Source organism: Anneissia japonica, unplaced genomic scaffold (genome assembly GCF_011630105.1).
Source record: "Anneissia japonica isolate Jap-2015-1 unplaced genomic scaffold, ASM1163010v1 scaffold1203_len951721_cov167, whole genome shotgun sequence".
In the NCBI taxonomy this organism is placed as follows: Eukaryota; Metazoa; Echinodermata; class Crinoidea; order Comatulida; family Comatulidae; genus Anneissia; species Anneissia japonica.
Window position 1 is genome coordinate 715,256 of NW_022722325.1, and position 18,352 is coordinate 733,607.

At 36.1% G+C, this 18,352-nt stretch overlaps 1 protein-coding gene across 1 annotated transcript in view; it reads right to left on the reverse strand.

Moving 5' to 3' along the window:
* Positions 1–2,954: 2,954 nt before the first annotated feature.
* Positions 2,955–18,352, reverse strand: part of LOC117111827 — a 21,247-nt gene continuing 5,849 nt past the window's right edge. The window contains exons 4-22 of the mRNA XM_033254818.1: positions 17,879–18,075; positions 17,281–17,382; positions 16,447–16,587; positions 16,152–16,320; positions 15,468–15,755; positions 14,172–14,405; positions 13,694–14,000; positions 13,128–13,284; positions 9,472–11,765; positions 9,103–9,304; positions 8,267–8,430; positions 7,491–7,627; positions 7,060–7,197; positions 6,517–6,684; positions 5,835–6,023; positions 5,406–5,623; positions 5,063–5,146; positions 4,642–4,806; positions 2,955–3,579 (exon numbers count right to left, since the gene is read on the reverse strand). Coding sequence (XP_033110709.1) covers positions 3,375–3,579; positions 4,642–4,806; positions 5,063–5,146; positions 5,406–5,623; positions 5,835–6,023; positions 6,517–6,684; positions 7,060–7,197; positions 7,491–7,627; positions 8,267–8,430; positions 9,103–9,304; positions 9,472–11,765; positions 13,128–13,284; positions 13,694–14,000; positions 14,172–14,405; positions 15,468–15,755; positions 16,152–16,320; positions 16,447–16,587; positions 17,281–17,382; positions 17,879–18,075 — 5,559 coding nt within the window. The 3' untranslated portion in view covers positions 2,955–3,374. The remainder of the gene's footprint in view (positions 3,580–4,641; positions 4,807–5,062; positions 5,147–5,405; positions 5,624–5,834; positions 6,024–6,516; positions 6,685–7,059; positions 7,198–7,490; positions 7,628–8,266; positions 8,431–9,102; positions 9,305–9,471; positions 11,766–13,127; positions 13,285–13,693; positions 14,001–14,171; positions 14,406–15,467; positions 15,756–16,151; positions 16,321–16,446; positions 16,588–17,280; positions 17,383–17,878; positions 18,076–18,352) is intronic.

Sequence of the window (18,352 nt, forward strand, 5' to 3'; positions counted from 1 at the left end):
CCCTGTGCCAGTACGTTCCTCCTTAGACAACCTGGTTGTCCATGCCTCCACTTGTCCAACCATATCGACGCCGAGTTCAGCGTGGACATCCAATCGCAATAGCATAACGACCAGCAGGAGCCCCGAACTCATGCGATCCGACAACCCCGGCTTCCAAAGTCACTGGATTACAGACGCACGCCACAACGCCCAGCCGACAGAATTTAATGATTTTAGCAACATATTCATTGATTAGTCCGTAGTTATTCATTGACCTTATTTGAATTTGCTCAGGTTAAAGCTAGTTCAAATTGATATTCAGGAATGTTTTGTTTCGTTTAACTGGTTTTTAGTTTTGTCTTTCATATTGGTCAATTGTTGCCGCATTTCGTCTGCAACTTTCCGTTTCTGTTCAGTTATCCATTTCAGGAACTCTGAAAATAAATTAATTTCTCGATTAAGAAAATTATGAATCATTATTATTATTACTCTAGGCATAGAAACGCAAACTTTTACTCTATAAATGTAATTACTTTAGGCTAGGCCTGGCATTGCTAATAATGAATAATTGCACCTAAATATTATTATTTAATTGTTTTTATAAACGTTACTTACAATTAATATATAGAGTTTTGATGACCAATTAAAGTTCTTCGAGAATCTTCACAAGGAACATATTGCTTCATATACTGACTGGAGTTAATGATATTGTTGTCTGCTAAATTCTGTGTTTTAACGTGTGCCACTTGCTCGGTTCCTGGTGAATAGAACCTGTCTCTGAAATGTCTGACAGGCGTTGAGGGCTGATGATGTGCCTGTGGTATTGTATGATAATTGGACACATCAACAGAAAATGTTGACCCTAGCCCTAACGACTGCTGGTCTCGAATGTCAATTGTGCTCGTCCCCATCTTCTTAGAATTCCAGGTGGCGGCCTCAGTTCCATAGCAAGCGTTAGTACTGCACGAGGACGACTTGTAATTCATCCTCAATCCACCAGTATCTCCTTTGCCAGTAACATAGGATATTTTTTTATTATAATTATTTGAATTTAAGTTGTCTGAAAAATCGTCATCGTCTACCACTGCAATTTGAAAGGCTGTTGCTACGATGTCTAGATTTCCGTTTGATAGGAAGCAGAGTGACGATGACTTAATTGGTTTTTCACTGACGCCAGGTAAATTGATATATTTATCCTCCGGAAAATTAAATTGATAAGTCCTACGTTGCTGCCTTGGCGCCTGACAATTGTTAGGTCCGTTTTGCTCTCTAAATTCTCGGTCGAATTGACTGTAATAATGCAATGGGTAGTTGCAGTTCAGAATATGTTGATTTTCAGGCTGATAAAACGTTTGATATGGATTGCAAAATGCAATATTTTGGCGATACATCGCCACGGACCACCTCCGGCAGCAATGTATTCTTTATGAACTTACTTTTCGAATTTTGGACGATAACGAAATTAAAATAACGCGCGCGCAATTAATCCAACGCCACTCGAACAATAAAGTGCGCGCGAAACTTTATGTACGCGAATTCCTATCTAAAATCGTAATTAACCATATATCTATTAAACATTTCTTATTATAATTCTATATAATTAACACATTCAAATGTGCCTATAATTATATATTAGTAATCAATTATTGGGTTAAATAATTTGTTGGTATTTAACAAAATAATTGACTTGACTGTTATATTAAGTGTATCACAGTAAGAACAAAACGAAAAAAAATTGTTCATTAGTTACGCAATTATATGTTGGCATCATACTGTACTAGACGCTTCAAAAAAATCTTTATTGATTTTTTTGTAATGTAATATATGTTGCATTATTTAAATTAACTTATAAAAACTCAAAATGATGATGGTATTGGCTTGTGATTTAATATAATATATAACAGCCATTATTATTATTATTATTATTATTATTATTATTATTGTTGTTGTTTCCATATATCCAATACTTGTTAAATTCATACACACATTATTCCACTACAAATATTATTAGCAGTCAGCAAAGCTGACTACTGTAGTGTAACACTCCTGAGGTTGTCTGAATAGTGAATCTACCTCGGTATTGAACACTGGGGTGAGCACTCTCCTTCTGATGATCTTGAATCTGGCGGGAGTCAAACCAGCAACCTCTCACTACCAAGGCGAGTATCATATTCATTTGACCATGGAGACCTCTAGGATATATAGGCGAAGATCTAACCCCCAGGCACTTTCTCTCATACAACTGACTGAAACACTCAACTATTATTATTATTATTATTATTGTATATATATATATATATATATATATATTACTGTCTCTTATACACATCTAGATGTGTATAAGAGACAGGTATATACACTCATACTCTGCTGCCAAAAATTGCTTTTAACAAATATGTGTCAAATTGTTTTAACATCTGCAGTACAGTGTTATTCTAAAAATCTATCTGTACAGTATGAGAAGTGATGTTAAAATTATAAAAACAAAATCCTTAAATAATTACATAAAAAATAGCCAAGACTCGCCATGGCCGCAATGGTACTGGTGAAGAGCAATGGAGAATTCTATCCAAACATAGGGCTATAGAACCCAACCATGTAAAGGTCAATGGTTATTGAGTATATCTTTTATCAGTACTGTGAACATGAATGTGTAATTACCAGTTGTAGAGTGACATCATTTTTTAAAAATAAGTACATCTTTCTTATATGTTCTTTAATAAATAAATATTTTGCTTAATTCATGATTTTTATTTCTAATGAGGCTTTTAGAAAAGTGCGTTAAATCTAGATTGAACTACTGTATATTAATATTATTAAGTTTAATTATTATTAAAGTGGAAGGCAGAAAAACAAAAACATAAGAAAACAGGGGAGAAGAAAAAAATCGAAACAAATTTAAAGGCTTATTAGGTGTAGTGAGAAAATTCAGTTAGTAGAAATTGAAACAGACAATAAAAAGGAGTGCTTTCCATATTTTAATTGTAAAGTAATTCTTCTTTTATTCACAACTCATAACACAAACATGTACACTTTATCACAATAATAAAAATATATGATTCACCTGAATGACATTAAGCAACATACGGGCATGAATAATACTAACATTTTTTTGACATACCATTCTTAACCAATAGTTCTCGGACACAAAATACTCCCAAAAATGCACTTATATTTACAAGTCTACTTCATCAATATTTTTTCGAAATGTATAAATAATTAGCACTTATGTTGAAAAATTCAAACAGCAAAGAATCAAGCAAGATTTGGTTTGTTTTAATGAAACTGAATTATACTTGTTGGTTGCAGATTGTAAAGTAGTAAAGACTATTCTAGAAGGCGGTATCTACTTTAAGATGAACAAATTTGGATAGTGGAAAAGCATTTGAGTGCATTCATTTTAGATGGACAGGTATGCCATATGTAACAGGAGAGAAGCCTATGAGTGCACTCATTTTGCAAGCCTTCCTCGCCTCATATATGTAATCGGTAATGTAAGAACTGTCGTTGCTTCTTGCTAGCCAGGACTTGAGTAAAGTTTCCAAGAATCGGTCGATGTCGCGGTCAGTTACATCCCATAAGTTGGCAACTACGCAGGGACTGTGGACGGAAAGAAGAAACACATTAAAACCAACATAAAGCTCTGTCAACACAATCAAATTTTCTGTGACAAAAAAAAAATGTTGCATGCCCATATATAGTCATGATGTGGCTATATATGGTCATGATGTTCGCATATATAGTCATGATGTGCCTATATATGGTCATGATGTGATGTCATCATGACCATATTTAGGCGTCACATGTTTTTGTCAAATAAACCTTGATAGTCTGGACAGGGCTTAAAGACTATACACCATTATCGCCAAATTTGAAATAAAAATTTCCAATAACCTGGCAACCACCACTGGGGGACTTCCAGAGGCCTAGCATTCAACTATATGTAGTTACCATCATGGAATAATTATACAATAAATCTAAATTACTAATGAGCATGAATATTTATATTTTAAAATGAAAAAAGAATGAAATGTTTATATTAAAAATAAGTCTTAAAAAACTCAATGTTTACATGTACAGTAATTAGCATGATAGTATGACATCTACTGCTGCTATAGCAAAGGTCTAGCGGCACGATGCGCTCTGCGGTACTCTATTTGTAACTAGCCAGCTGCTCAGGCTAGGAGTTGTGAGACGTTGGCGGTTCTGTTTGAAAATAATTCCGATACAGGGGCGGGGCTTATTGCATTCAAGCCTATTAGGTGCCCCATTTATACCTCTGGGTGTGTGAGACAGGCAAGATAAAGTGCCCTGTCCATGGTCACACACACAAGTGGCTAGGCTCAGATCTTGATCTTATAATTAAAAGGCCACTACTAATCGTATTCCATAGACCTATTTCCCTTTGGTGATCATGCTACCCACATTACTGTATAACCAAAGAATACGGCACTTTGATGAGATTCATATTTGAAAGCAGTGATAACTACAAAAAAAAAAGGTAACGTGCTATTCATAGGCCTACAGGGTAGTTCTATCTAACTTGGTGCAATGGCAGTATTAAATGATCCGTGAAAAATCAGTTGTGGCCCGATGATAAAAAAAAAACACAAGGCATGTAAGTACTTCTGATTAAATCACATCAAAATGATTACTACTTACCAACCAGCTAGTAAGTAATTGAGAGCCATTCCTGATGTTTCCAATGAACCGTTGTATTGGAGTCTACCACTGCTGCAACCCATCAGTAGTGTGAGGGCTCTGCACTTGATCCTTTGAATATCATCACTGTTCAAGAACTGTCTCCCATTGCCATGGCCACAGTATCTGAACAAATAGAAAAGGTAATTAATTACAAGATACAAGTCATAATTTTCAATCCCTTCTGACATCAACTATTCATTCATGGCTGCAATTACGGTACTTCAATTCACTTTTTTATTCTTAATTCAACTTGCATTGGAAATTATATCATGCACATATAAAATAGATTAATTGACTGATACATGTATAGACACAAAGCCTACAATATAAAGAAATCAAAAGGAAGAGATTCCTTCAAAATTGTTAAGAGAATACTTACACAAACAAGTCATGATCAGTCAGCGCTGACGTATACTCCTGCTTGTTGGGGGCACAGGCAACCACACCCTTCCAACAAAGCTCCCTATAAAAATAATGAAATATGTTCATAAAAAAAGTGAGTCATCAATCTCTCAAGCTGTTTGTACATTCTCCAGCTACACTGAAGACAATCCATTACAGATGGACAACCCAATAGTTGTCCTGAAGCAAGACATTTTAAAAAAGAATATTACTTTATACTTCATAGACAATCACATTGTTCCTACATATTTGAAAAGTGTATTTCTGTGAGCGTCAACAAAGAAATAGAATTTATTTAATTATTATAAACAAAAACATACTTCTCAAACCAATTCTGGAATGTAAGCTGCGTGTTAGCCAAATCGTTGCTGGGGTTCAACACATAGTAAGTGTTTGTGACATCGACGCCTCGGTTCAGTAAACTCGATGGTTGCCTTATGTCTTGGAGATGGCATGCTAGGAAGTCCAAGCTGGGAACACGGCAGACTGGATGTGATATTGCTGTTGATATGTTCTCCCATGGTAATTGTTGGAGATGCTAATTAGAAAAAAATTATAATGATATAGTCATAAATGATTAAAATGCTTTAAACCAACATAATTCTCAACAGTTTTGAATCAACACAAATACAGGAAGGCACTACAAAAACCAAAATATATTATGAATAATTTATGCCCTACTAGGTACCAATTTATACACATGAGTATAGATGAAGGTGATGATGAAAGGACATCCTCAAGTGACTTACTTTATCAAGTATAAGAATTACAGGCTGGTGAGTCGCATCAGACAGTTCTTTTTCTAATTTCCTTGATAGACTCCTGACCAGCTCCAAACTATTGAGCAGGTCATCAGATCCTCGCTGGAAGCCTGTGATACTAGATAGCATGGACGTCAGCTGTTGAAAGCTTAGTCTGGATGTAGAGGCTAGCAATATCTGTCGAAAATTTGAAGAAATAACTGTAATTACTGTAACCATCATTATCATAGGACTAGATATTATCAAAATCATGATCATGATAACATCCATCAGTTTTATCTTTGTCATCTTGATGACCAATATCACTATCATAATCATTACTATCATTACCATAATCATAATTAAAACACTGCTGTCACTATTGCAAATACTGTATTTACCATGACCAACATATCATCAATATCATTATCACTATCAAAATCACTGTCATCATGAAGATCAACAACTTAGTCAAGACCAACTCCAATGTCATCATTACTGACCCAATTGTTATCATAATTAGCATCGTCGCCTCTGCTGCCTTCATCGTCATCATCATCATAATCATCATCATTATAACAATATTAACACAGCCATAATCAAAGTACCAATTGCACAATGAAAATAAACTATACAAATTCACTGAAAATGTCATATAGTAAAGATGTTCCTTCAATTTGGTTAACTGTACCTGACAAGCCTGCAAGCTGACTTCCAGTTGACTTTTCAAGCAGATTCTTTTATGAAGGTTCTCAGCAGCATCTAGAAGTCTTGAGGCAGTATTTGCATTCTTAGGTTGGCCAGTGACAACCCCTTTCCAACAATTTAACAGCTTATCCTCAATATCTGCCACCAGATTCTGAGAATAGGAAATGAAACAATGAGGCTAAAGTGCTGGTTTAAGTTTTATTAGGCTGCTCCTGTTGTCTCTAACCTCACAAAACACATCTTAGAAATGTCAGAATTATTACCTTATCAATATTGCTTGTGTCCTTGGACAAGGCACTGTATTTAAATTTCTCTCTCTTTACTTAGAATTTAAAGAAACATATAACTGCTAAAATCATGTTAATTTTTTTTCTGGAAAATATTTCACAAGAATGACAAACAGTGACTATATTTGATTCAACTGGAATCAGAATGACAAATAAACTATCTAGCCCTCTTCAATGTATGTCTAAAATGCCATATCCAATGTTGATTGCATTTATATTATTCTGGTTGTGAAATATACCTTCATACGTTGATCCAAGCCTTGTCGACGTGTCCACCAAGCCTTCTTATTCACTTCCTTAGCACTTTCTTTATTATCTGAAATAATTGCCTGGAATTCCTCAACAATTCCACTCAGCATGTTTCCATCACTATCACTCTATGATTTATAAAAAGAACAAAAAGTAGAAGTTACGTAGTAGAGTAACACATGAAGGTCAGAACAATAACGATGGCAATGTTAATAGAAACAAAGATGACACACCAACAATAATATTCTGAAAACAACAACAGCTGCTACTGCAACAACAACAAAAACAAGTTTCAACCAATAACTATACACAAAGTTGACTAAGCCATTCAAAATTTACTGTTATTTCCAAGTAACCTACCCACCATTTTAACAAATAATTAAACTATCAGTACAATGACATATATTTCAATTGCACTTACATGGACTGGAATTCTGAGAACCATTGGCTTGCAGTCATTGACAAGTCTTGATATGAGTAAACAATCAACGTCGTTAAGGTTTGATTTTGTGTCATCCACACTAATGGATATGGCAGCCATTGTAACTACAGTCCATCCTGAAACAATTAAATAATAAATAATTTATCAATTTCAATTTTGGAGACACATACAACCAAAAAGAACTTTTCAAGCATTACATGAAACTTGAATAGAGAGTATTGAGGCGCCAAATTATCAGCTTCACTGGATAGATATCCTTTATGCTAAACAGAGCATAAAAATGCTCTATGATCTATGTGCATGGCGAGTAAAGGCAGGGGGCACCGCAATGCACAGCCATAAAGGCACTGGTTCGAATGGCACGCTCGCCTGTTTCTGGTAGTGGAACAAATCTTCCCGGTGTAGTGGTTCATACAGTCTTCGTTGTGAACAGACGAGAGTGACTGGTACCAATTTACTGGGTAGCTCAGACATGAAGAAACCCTTATGGGAGAAGCAAGTTACTAGCTAGTCTACATCTCAAGCGCTTTGACACTTCGGTATAAAGCGCTATAAAAATCTAACTACATTATACATTACAATGAAAAGCTGTGTCCATACTATATGATTTGTCCTTATATGGGCATGAGGTACTACGCCTATATATGGGCAATCCCTGGTAGTTGTCATAAATCTTGATAGTGTGGATGGAAATTTATACTGCAATTATAATTTTCCAATGGTTGTGATTGTGGTTATGATTCAACCTTCCTTACCATCGGGAAGATGTTTGCTTATTTCTGAAACACTGCTTTCTTTTAGTTTAGGTTGGAAGATTTTCTTAGCATCCATTAAGCTTTTCAACTCAGATCTGAGCTTGGAGTGGTCATCCCCTACCTCGTTGTTCAGATCTTTTGATTCAAGTTCCTTCTTTAATTTTCTGTAAAACAATATTGATTCGATTCTTAAATATTTTCAGACAATAATTTGACAAAAACATGTAACCATCTCTGGATCATCACACACCACTTTCATATGAAACATTGCAGACACAAACCTGTTAGTTCTTTCCTTTCATCATTTATTCGTCTCAAAACATTAAAATTGACAATAAAGGAAACAGCAAAGAACAAGCACAGACAATAACAGGACACCCCAAAAGTGAAATTAATCACTGTTGAGTGGTGGCCCTTCACAAGAAACAACCAAATGCCTACGGAATATACATTTTTTTAAAATATATAAACATTAAAAGTTAAAAATTTAAGAAGTTCAATAGTAAAAAAGGCATAATTTAAAAGATTTAAGATATAAACATTTTCAGTTGATTCAATAAAATTTACTTTAAAATTCAAATTTAAAATGCTAAGGTATAATTAACAAATGAACAAGCATAAAAAAAAACTATACAATAACACTGTGTGGGTATGTTTTCTTTTTTGTCATTTACAGGCAAGAAACCATATTACAGGCATAGAAGAAAAAACACAATTTAATGCGATCCAACTTCACAATAACATCAGTGTTTGCACACCTTACTCAATTTTAGGTTAAGTGCAGTAAAGAAAAGATACAGAACTAAAAAAAAAAAGACAATACAGTATGATTTTACCTGTGTTTCTTTCCTAGGCTTAAGAGCTTCTGATGTTTTAAGGTGTTTGCCATGGCCTTGTTTAGGTAAAACGCAGCCTGCTGAGGCTCACCATCCCCATGACACATGGCCAACAAATGACATATTTGATTGTATATCGGGCTAGGAGCCTTGTGTTTGATCAAGTTGTAGGCCTGGTAGAGTTTATCTTGTACAGAGGTAACTAATCAAAAATGAAACAAAAAGATAGAGAATGGAAGGCGAATTCTCAAGATAACAAAAAAAAAAAAAACCTCCTCTACACATTTTATATTCATAAACAAAAACAATAAACAAAATTATTTTATGTTCTAGACTGACAAACATTTCATAGATTAATAATTTACTAACCTGATTTCTTTATATTAATCGTATCTTCATTATCCAGGAAGGACTGGTTAGAAATCTGTGTCTTTTGTGTCTCTTCATTCTTTGGTATTCTTATTTTCCTTATGCATCTTGTGTGCTCATCATCTCCTTCAGATTCACTACCAAATCTAGGAACTTCAATGTCATCAATTTCATCATCTAAGTTTAGTGTATCCATACCAGATATGCTGAAACCAAAATCAGAGTTTGTACTGCTATGTCTTCTGGATGGAATGACTTCACCAAATACATGACTGCCATTTACTAATGAGTCAGTGGTTAATGGAGAAATTTGAACATGTTCTTCGTGGAATGAGAGCTCTGAGATTGCACTAAGTTGGAAGACATCATCTTCATCTTCCGAAGACGTATTGTTATCTCGCATTGCTTCCACAGACGTTTCTGCCTTTGGCTTCCGTCCTCTTCTCTTGGCGGATTTACCCAGATCATTTGGATTTGCCACTATCGTTTCAACAGCTTGCTCCTTTTTCCTCCTCCCTCCTGGTTTAGGTTTTTCTTTGTTACCCTCATCAGATAAGATCTTTTGTCTTCCACGAGTTTTTCTTTGCACTGGTTGTTTTTCTTCACCATCTTGTACCTCTTTCTTAGCCTTTGGTTTTCTTCCTCTGACTGCTCTCTTTTCTGTTAGCTTTTCTTCCTCTTCTTCTGTATCCTCACAAAAAATAGCATACAAGAGGTCATTCTTAGTTTTGGGTGATGCATTACCTCTAATGGTAACAGGTTCTTCTTTTTGATTAGCAGGTGGTTCCAAGATCAACTCGGATTCCTTGGATTTCTTTAAAGACTTAGCTCTCTTTCCTCTGCTTGGCTTTGTTTTTGTATCTTTTGAATCTTCACTAGGAAATTCAGTATTATCACAGAATATAACATATTTGGGATTCTTTGGTGCTTTCCCCTTTAGTCTGCTTTTCCTGGACGTCTTGGGCTTTTGTCGATCTATGGCACAATCTTCATCATCAGTTACAAAACTAAAAACATCATCATTTTTAATCTTTTCTACCACAGAACTCTTTTCTCCTCTACCTTTCTTTACACTGTACATCACTGATCCTTTCTTAGTTGTTGCTGTGCATTTCTTGACAGTACTCAAAGCAATTTTAGAATTAATTTTTGCATTTTCATCTTGAAGTGCATCTTGTATGTCACAAAATATCCCTAGATCCCCTACATCATTCAAAGTTTTGGTAGGATCAGTTCTCACAGACTTCTTGCTATGTCTTACCATTTCTGGTCGAACATCAGTTGAGACAAGCTGGACCCAATTTTGTCTTTTAGGTTTAGATTCTGGACTTTCTGCACTTGCAGAACTGGCACAAATGCTTAACTCCTCAAATTGATTTGTTAAGATGTCACTGGTGTTATTTTCTGTCTTTGGTCTGGAATTTTTGACATTCCAGCAATGACTCAGAATGTCAACTGGTCGACATCCATTTTCGATTGCACTTTGGTGAAGATTGCACACTGCATTTGTAAAATGCAGCTTACATAATGCATAAAGATCTCTGCTGAGAACAAAGTCAACAGTCTGAGACAGTTCAAGACCTCTGTCATAGTAGTCTGCTGCCAGAGAAAATCTTTCCTGGTTAACTAAACAAGAAAACATTTCAGAATATAGATCCAGAAGTGGTGAGTTTAGTCCTTGATATATACTTTCTGACACCTTGCGTTTGCAAATCCGCTGATGTTTTCCACATGATCTTTGTATTAATCTCTCTCCCAACATACACACTGACTGGAACTCCATTGAACTCTTAGGGTTGACATCACTGTGAAACTGTCTGACAGACCTTAAGACGTTCTCCTGTTCTACTAAATCGCCTTCATGACCACAGACTTGCGCTTTTAATATCAAAAGCTCCATGTCCAGCTTCTGCAGTATTATATCCATACAAGCTGAACAATGACAATTGTCTGGATGCTTGCTATATTCTGGTAAACTACACTGACACACTTTCAGACTTGGTGATGACTCCATATCTGCACAGCCAACTGTCATCTGTTCAGTAGTTAATGAAAATTTCCTGCTCTGTATGAAGTTGTCCTCATCATCGGATGCATCAAAGCCAAACATATTTGAAGCTGATGGGCTTTTCTTTACTGCTTTGACAGCCATGTTGTCACTTCGTTGCTGTGACATGAGACTGTTCTCTTCCATGCTGAGGAAGGCTTTTGATCTCTCCAAATGAGATCTTGCTTTGGAAATTTCACCAGCTAGTAGCTCAACCCTTGCCAGCTCCAACATCAGTTCTGCACACCTTAACAAATCAAAGAAAGTACAAAAAACATTAACAATTTTTTGTTTTCATTTTCTTCACATTTAACAGTAGCCTGGGTTCCAGGCCCTAATTTTAAGTTACTCACTCTTTATTGCACTTAGTGCGCGCCATACCTAATTTAATTGGCGTCCCATACTCGATTTCTTTTTTTTCGAATTAGGGCCTGGGCAAACGATTCATGCGTACGATTTCCCACATCAAATTTGATGTGGGATATCGTATGCATGACTGATTTTGTAAATCACGTGATTGGCTAACTTCATGCATATTAATCAATCTTGGTAAATTTTCAAAATTGAAGATGCGGATGTCTCGACTAGAACAAGCTCCAGCTCCCTTTTGGCTACCTACTTGAATAAAAATAGTTCTGGCCTGCTAAGAACGACATGGACTAATAACCGTAGGCTATAGGACTACTTGTAACCTTGCTCACCGCTAGCTGCTACACAGATTTAGGCCTTTAGGGTAGAATATTGTTAAAAAGGTAGGCCTCTCTAAGTAAGAACTTAAAAATAGGCCAAGCCTCTACTAGTCTAGGCTAGGCCTACTACCTGACTCCAGGCGAGGCCTGAGCCATCCTGCTGGAAAGTTAAAGTTTTGTTGTATTTGTATGGTATGCCATCTAGTCTAAGCTTAATTGTTTTTGCCATTGCCAACATTAGTCTTACTAGGGTCTATTCTAAATATTTTAGGCCCGTTTTATTGGGAGGACTATTTAAATTTAGTCATGCCTAACTAGTCGGCGCGAGTGACTCAGTTTCGTGGCTCCAAAAATATGAACATTTGATTGGTTGAAATTGTTTATTTCGGTCCGCCCATTTATCCAAATATGGAATATAAGATTACGTCATTCTTTTGGCATCCTGGTGCCTGATTTCAGTGTTTTACAAGTCGCTTATTCCGTCTCTAAATTAACTTTCTCGTTGGTGGCGCTGTCCAGAATAAGAAAAATAATAAAAAATAAGATACTTGTGGCAAGTCTAATTTAACAGTTGCATCTAGATTATTTTTCATCAGATTCAGAGATGTTCCATCTTATTTTCTTTAAATTTCATTGATAGTATTAAAAAAAAAAAAATTCAATCAGAGTGCGACAAAAAATATCTTTATGTTGATCCACACTTAACACTGTGTCACTCAGCATTGATCACTTTCTATTTCCAAAAACTGATGTGCTACAAAAAAAATATTCTGATCAATCAGTGACGTCACTTTAATAATCATTTGGTGAGCAAGTACTGTAGACTGCAGAACAAACCAAGAAGGTAAAAATTTCCTTGAATAATGTATAATTCAAAAAAAAAAAAAAAAAAAAAATCTACACAAGCTGTTCTCACATACCTTCTTGGCACCATGAACTTTTGCGCTAAAGTCAGGCCTTCAAAAAGATAGCACCGTGCCTCACGGACACACCCTTGCTCCATGTACTGGCGACCAACACTAAGAAGCGATTCCAGAACAGATGCAATAATCGACCATTTGCAGATACCATGATCATCTATAAATATAAAAGTCATAATTAATTATATATCATTTAAACTTTCCTAACTAGTGTTGTTTTAAATAAATTTTATGCTCTGGAAACTGTTTTTGTTCATAATACTCCATACCATTGTTCTTTACAAACTTTATAAATTTGTGGTTTTTATGACCTCTTATTTTAATTCCATTAACTTTTCAGGTTTTAAAGTCAGGCTCTGGAGTATTTTTTTTTTTAATAGAAAGGCGAAAAAAAAAGTGGTAACTGCCCTTCCCCCCCACCCCCCAGTTTTTAAATATTCAAAAATCTGTATCTCATTAATCGCTCGCAAGTTTTTCATCAAATATACTTTTTGTGTCTTACAAAAATCAGTTTTACAACATAACAAATATTTTTTTTCTCGACCAGAAGGAATCTAGAGCCTTACCTTTTTCGGTTTCTGAATTGGTCAAGTCCATCTGACAATTTTGATCACTGCTATAGATCCCATCACCAAAGACAAACCTTGCAATACCCATCCTAAACCTCAAAGCATCATGATGTAGATCAAGAGGTGTCGGTAAGTCTGGGCAGAGGTCTTGCAGGCATGTACCCTCAGTCATGTCTATTGGTAAATTCATAAGCCCAGCAAGTAGGTCCACCACTTGGGCCTTGGTCATGTACCCTTGCTTGTTTCGTTTCTCCATAAGCTCCATCTCATTGAGTTTTACTAGTTTTTCTACAGCTTCACTGATCTAAAAGTGAAACCATTGCAATTTTTGTGAAAAATAACAATACATAAAAATGTTTGAGACTATAATAATGGTAAAATTGTTACTTTGTTTGCTTTTGTTCAATACAACAGCTTAATTGGCCCTTAACTTAAAAAATAAATATAACATATAAATAATGAAATTTAATAGTACCTTTCCTGAGATAAACAGTGTTTGGCAATGTGCCAACAAGTGATATGCTAACGCCACTGAGTGGTCAGTCTCTGGGTCATCAGAAATCTTGCCAATGCACTGGGCTATGGTCATTGCTGTCCGTCCATCTCCAAGCTTTGATAGAATACTGGCAACTTGACTCAAGCTCTGGCTGTAGTCCTTCCCTGTGCTAATGGTGCTGGCTAAAAGTAGTGTAACTACTTGTTGCAGTGGCTAGAAAGACAAATGAACAAATACACTACAGAATATTTATTTGCTTGATTACTGTACATGAAATTAATTACTAGTGTATAAAGTTAGCATACCTGCAAGTGACCTAGTTTACCTTATCTGTCAAGCATATACGCTTAGCCAGGTAGCCATCCGGCTGTCCATCTGGCCATGACGGTATGGACAGCTTGGCCTAATCCTCGGCCTAGCCTAATTGGACCTGGTCTACCTTTAGCAAATTCTTTATATTCTTCAAATCTTCTGTATCGAATGTTACATTAAACTAGAGTTACAGTAAATCAAATTTCTGTTTGATAGAAACAACCTTTATTGACTGAATGAACATCGTTTTCATACCAATATTCGGTGGGGATCTCCAAAAATGTAAGGCTTAACCATTGCCTACCTGATGAAAAGTTCACTTACAACACATGTCATGTTAAAAACATTTATACTCCGCTGGAAAATGGACGGTCCTGAATCGCCCACAACGCATGCACGTGGCTCTGCAAATACAGTATTTGAGATTCGGTTCCCCGACATAATATTTTTGGTGTTTGTTAACTCTCTGGTTATAATTAATTCATGCCATAAAGAAGATTTGTTGTTAACGTCAGAAATTAAATCTTATTAGTCAAGAAAATACAGTAAGTCTAGGCCTATCTCTCATATTCGGAGGACGTAGACTCCTAGAGTAGAATTTACACTAGAATAAGCAAGTGATGATACATCTGCATAGCCTAGAAACATTATGTGAGTAACCGTAGCCATGCGCAATCTATGCCTGTAACTGAAATATCTTTGTGATAGCTAATTCAACACTATTCCATTGAAGACAAAATTCTAACATTTAAACACTTTAAATGCCCTCTAAAAATCATAATTTTTCTATTTTTTTTCTTATGTTTGGGAAGGGGAATGGCATGCCCATTGCCTCAGAGCCACGCCCACTGGATTCCATTTGGACAGCCTATTTCATATTTCTGGCTAAACCCCTGCTGTCAAGTGATGCAGGTAGAAATTTATATCTACCAAATGATACAGGGATGGAACTATTATATTTACCCTATCTGCCAAGTGGTAGATTGCTGCTGCCATCTGCATACACTGGTACAATTCCTGATTAGAATCAGAACTCAGAGTGCCAAAGTTCACCAGCTGTCTCCAGATGTCAAGAGCTTTGTTAAGAGGTTCCATCAGGCTGCTCTCCAGCCCCAAGTTGCTTGTTGGTGGTACCAATGAGCTGGAATAAGATTGTTTTTCCTCTTCATTCTCATGGCTAGTCTCGTCAATCTGGGGGTTTCCTTTACTCTTGTCAGTTATGACCTCTTTCTGTTTAAAAGATTCCTGTACCTATAATTAGTAAGTAATTAATCAATCAATCAATCAATATTGGATTTCAGACAAAAATCCATATTAAAGAACGTACTAAAGAACATACTGCAGAACATAAGAAATCACAATAGAAACTATGACAAGAAATACCATATAAATTCCTTAACTATACCAAACTTAATGGTACCTACAGAATTATAGTTCTCTCCATTAGCCATACAAGGTTACCTGGACTATAGATGAATCAATCAATGAATATTGGATTTCAGACAAAAATCCATATTAAAGAACATATTGCAGAACATAAGAAATAAAAATAAAAACTATGACAAGAAATAACACATAAATTCCTTGACCATACCACACTTAATGGTACCTATAGAGTAGTTCTCTCTATCGGCCATACAAGCTTACCTGGGCTATAGATGATTCCATTTCACACACACATAACCAGAAATATGCAAATGATAACTGAATAAGCTCAGCCGATTGGCTCTTAACATCAAGATCTTCCTTAATTGTAGATAAATTCAACAGCTGTTCCAGGAATGTAATTGCCTCCCTAGAACAATCCTCGGGTGAACTGAAGAAACATAAATGATAAATAATCATCATCGATAATCATAATAATTTTTATCAGTCAATTAGCCGACACTTGCTTATCTAACAAAGGGAGAGGAACATTTGAACACACAAATATAATACTTACAAGCCAGTGTCAAAATCTCCAAGTCTGAGCAACTGAGCAAGATAAATGAGCATGGTTGAGCGCTTCAGTGCATACTGCTCACAGTTGTAGATCTCCAAGAGATCACATACAACAGCATACTGTTCAACAACTGTGTTATACCTGAAGAAGAGAATTGCATGACATACTGTCAAAAACCAACAGGCATTCAATAAAAACACTGACATCACTATTCAAGCATCTCTTCCATAATGTAAGTGGCTGGTGAGATATTGCTGTCATGTTTTTATATATGTTTTTATAATGTTCGGATCAGGTGTGGTTGGAAGAAGTTTAGAGAACTGCTGCCACTACTCACTTCCAAATCAGTTTCTTTGCACACGAAAGGGAGACTGTGCATGTGTCAGAAGTGAGACCTGGGAAATAAAGGAGGTGGACATGTGTAGGCTTGAGAGAAATGGGATGAAAATGGTAAGATAGATGTGCCATGTTAGCCTGAAAGACAGACAGACTTCACAAGAACTCAGGGATAGACTTGCCATACAAGGTATCAGGTATTGTGTGCAGTCCAGTAGACTACGTTGGTTTGGTCACATTGAAAGGACGGAGGCAGATAACTGGGTTAGCAGATGCAGAAGTATGGAGGTCGAAGGTAGTAGATGTAGAGGCAGACCCCGGAAAACATGGGAACTCATTCAAAGCGACCTTAGGGCAAAACATCTAAGCCAGCAGTTAGCTCTAGACAGAGGAGCTTGGAGATCTGCCATCAAATGAAGAATAGTCCAACCCGTAACAAAAATGGAAAAGGATTGAAACCGTATATGATGATGATGATCACGATGACTTATAACTTACCTTTGAGCCTTGTAAATGCTAAGTTCTATATGTAAGAGAGCAGTCACCTGATCATCAATAACACCATCAATCTCCTTCTCAATAACAGCATCTTTAACAGTTCTACAAAAATACAAGCAATTTATACTTTAGTATGAACAAAAGCTGACTAAAACCCTAACAAAACCAAAACTCCTATTTATTGGCGATTCGTAACAAATGTAAACAAATCTAATGGAAACATCATAATCCTGCCAGGTCAGGAGGAAATTTCTCCCACTGTTCAAACTTGGACCCTCGTCATCTGATGCCATGAGGCCAATACTTGATATCGTGGTCTAAAAAGCACAATTTGGGGCAATTTTAAACCATTAAAATCTCTGACCCACCCCTCCAATGAACACAACCAGAGATTCTATTCCAAAACCATAACCAAAGCTCTAGGTGGCGCCCTGGTTCAGACCTGGACCACCCTGTCTCACTTTCTCGACACCTTTCGTGAGCCACCACTATTTTTATGTAATTTGACTGTATACAATGTTCATACTTAGCTTGTGTACAGTGACTTGAGTACTGATTGACTGCATTTCAGCCTAAGAAAATACCAATATTTATGTACCTTGTCTGTAGATGATCCTGGCCATTCTTCACACCATCTCTCTTACATTTGATCCACTTTTCTACTGAAGACTTCAGCAGTGACTCTGCAGTGCACATCAATGCCATCGATGTCTCCAGGCTTGACATAGCCTTCTTCAAGAAGCCCGCTTTTCTCTGGCAGTCCGCAAGTAATTCAAACTTGGTGAGAAGCTGGATCTGTTTAAAGAAAATTGTAGATGAAAACAAAAGAGAAAGCATTTTAAGATTCTTCTATCTTAATTATCTTATTAAAGACAGATTCTCTTGAAAGATAATCAACAATTGACTATACTTCTTGTAATAAAGTGACTCTAATTTTTTTATAATTTTATTTTATAAAGTATCTACTGTATTTCCGATTCCACGGTTAGTCGCATTACACTTTTATGCTTCAATTCTTAAACTTGGTGGTATAAGTTTTACAGGGGTGAATCTTTCACTCAAGTTTATACAC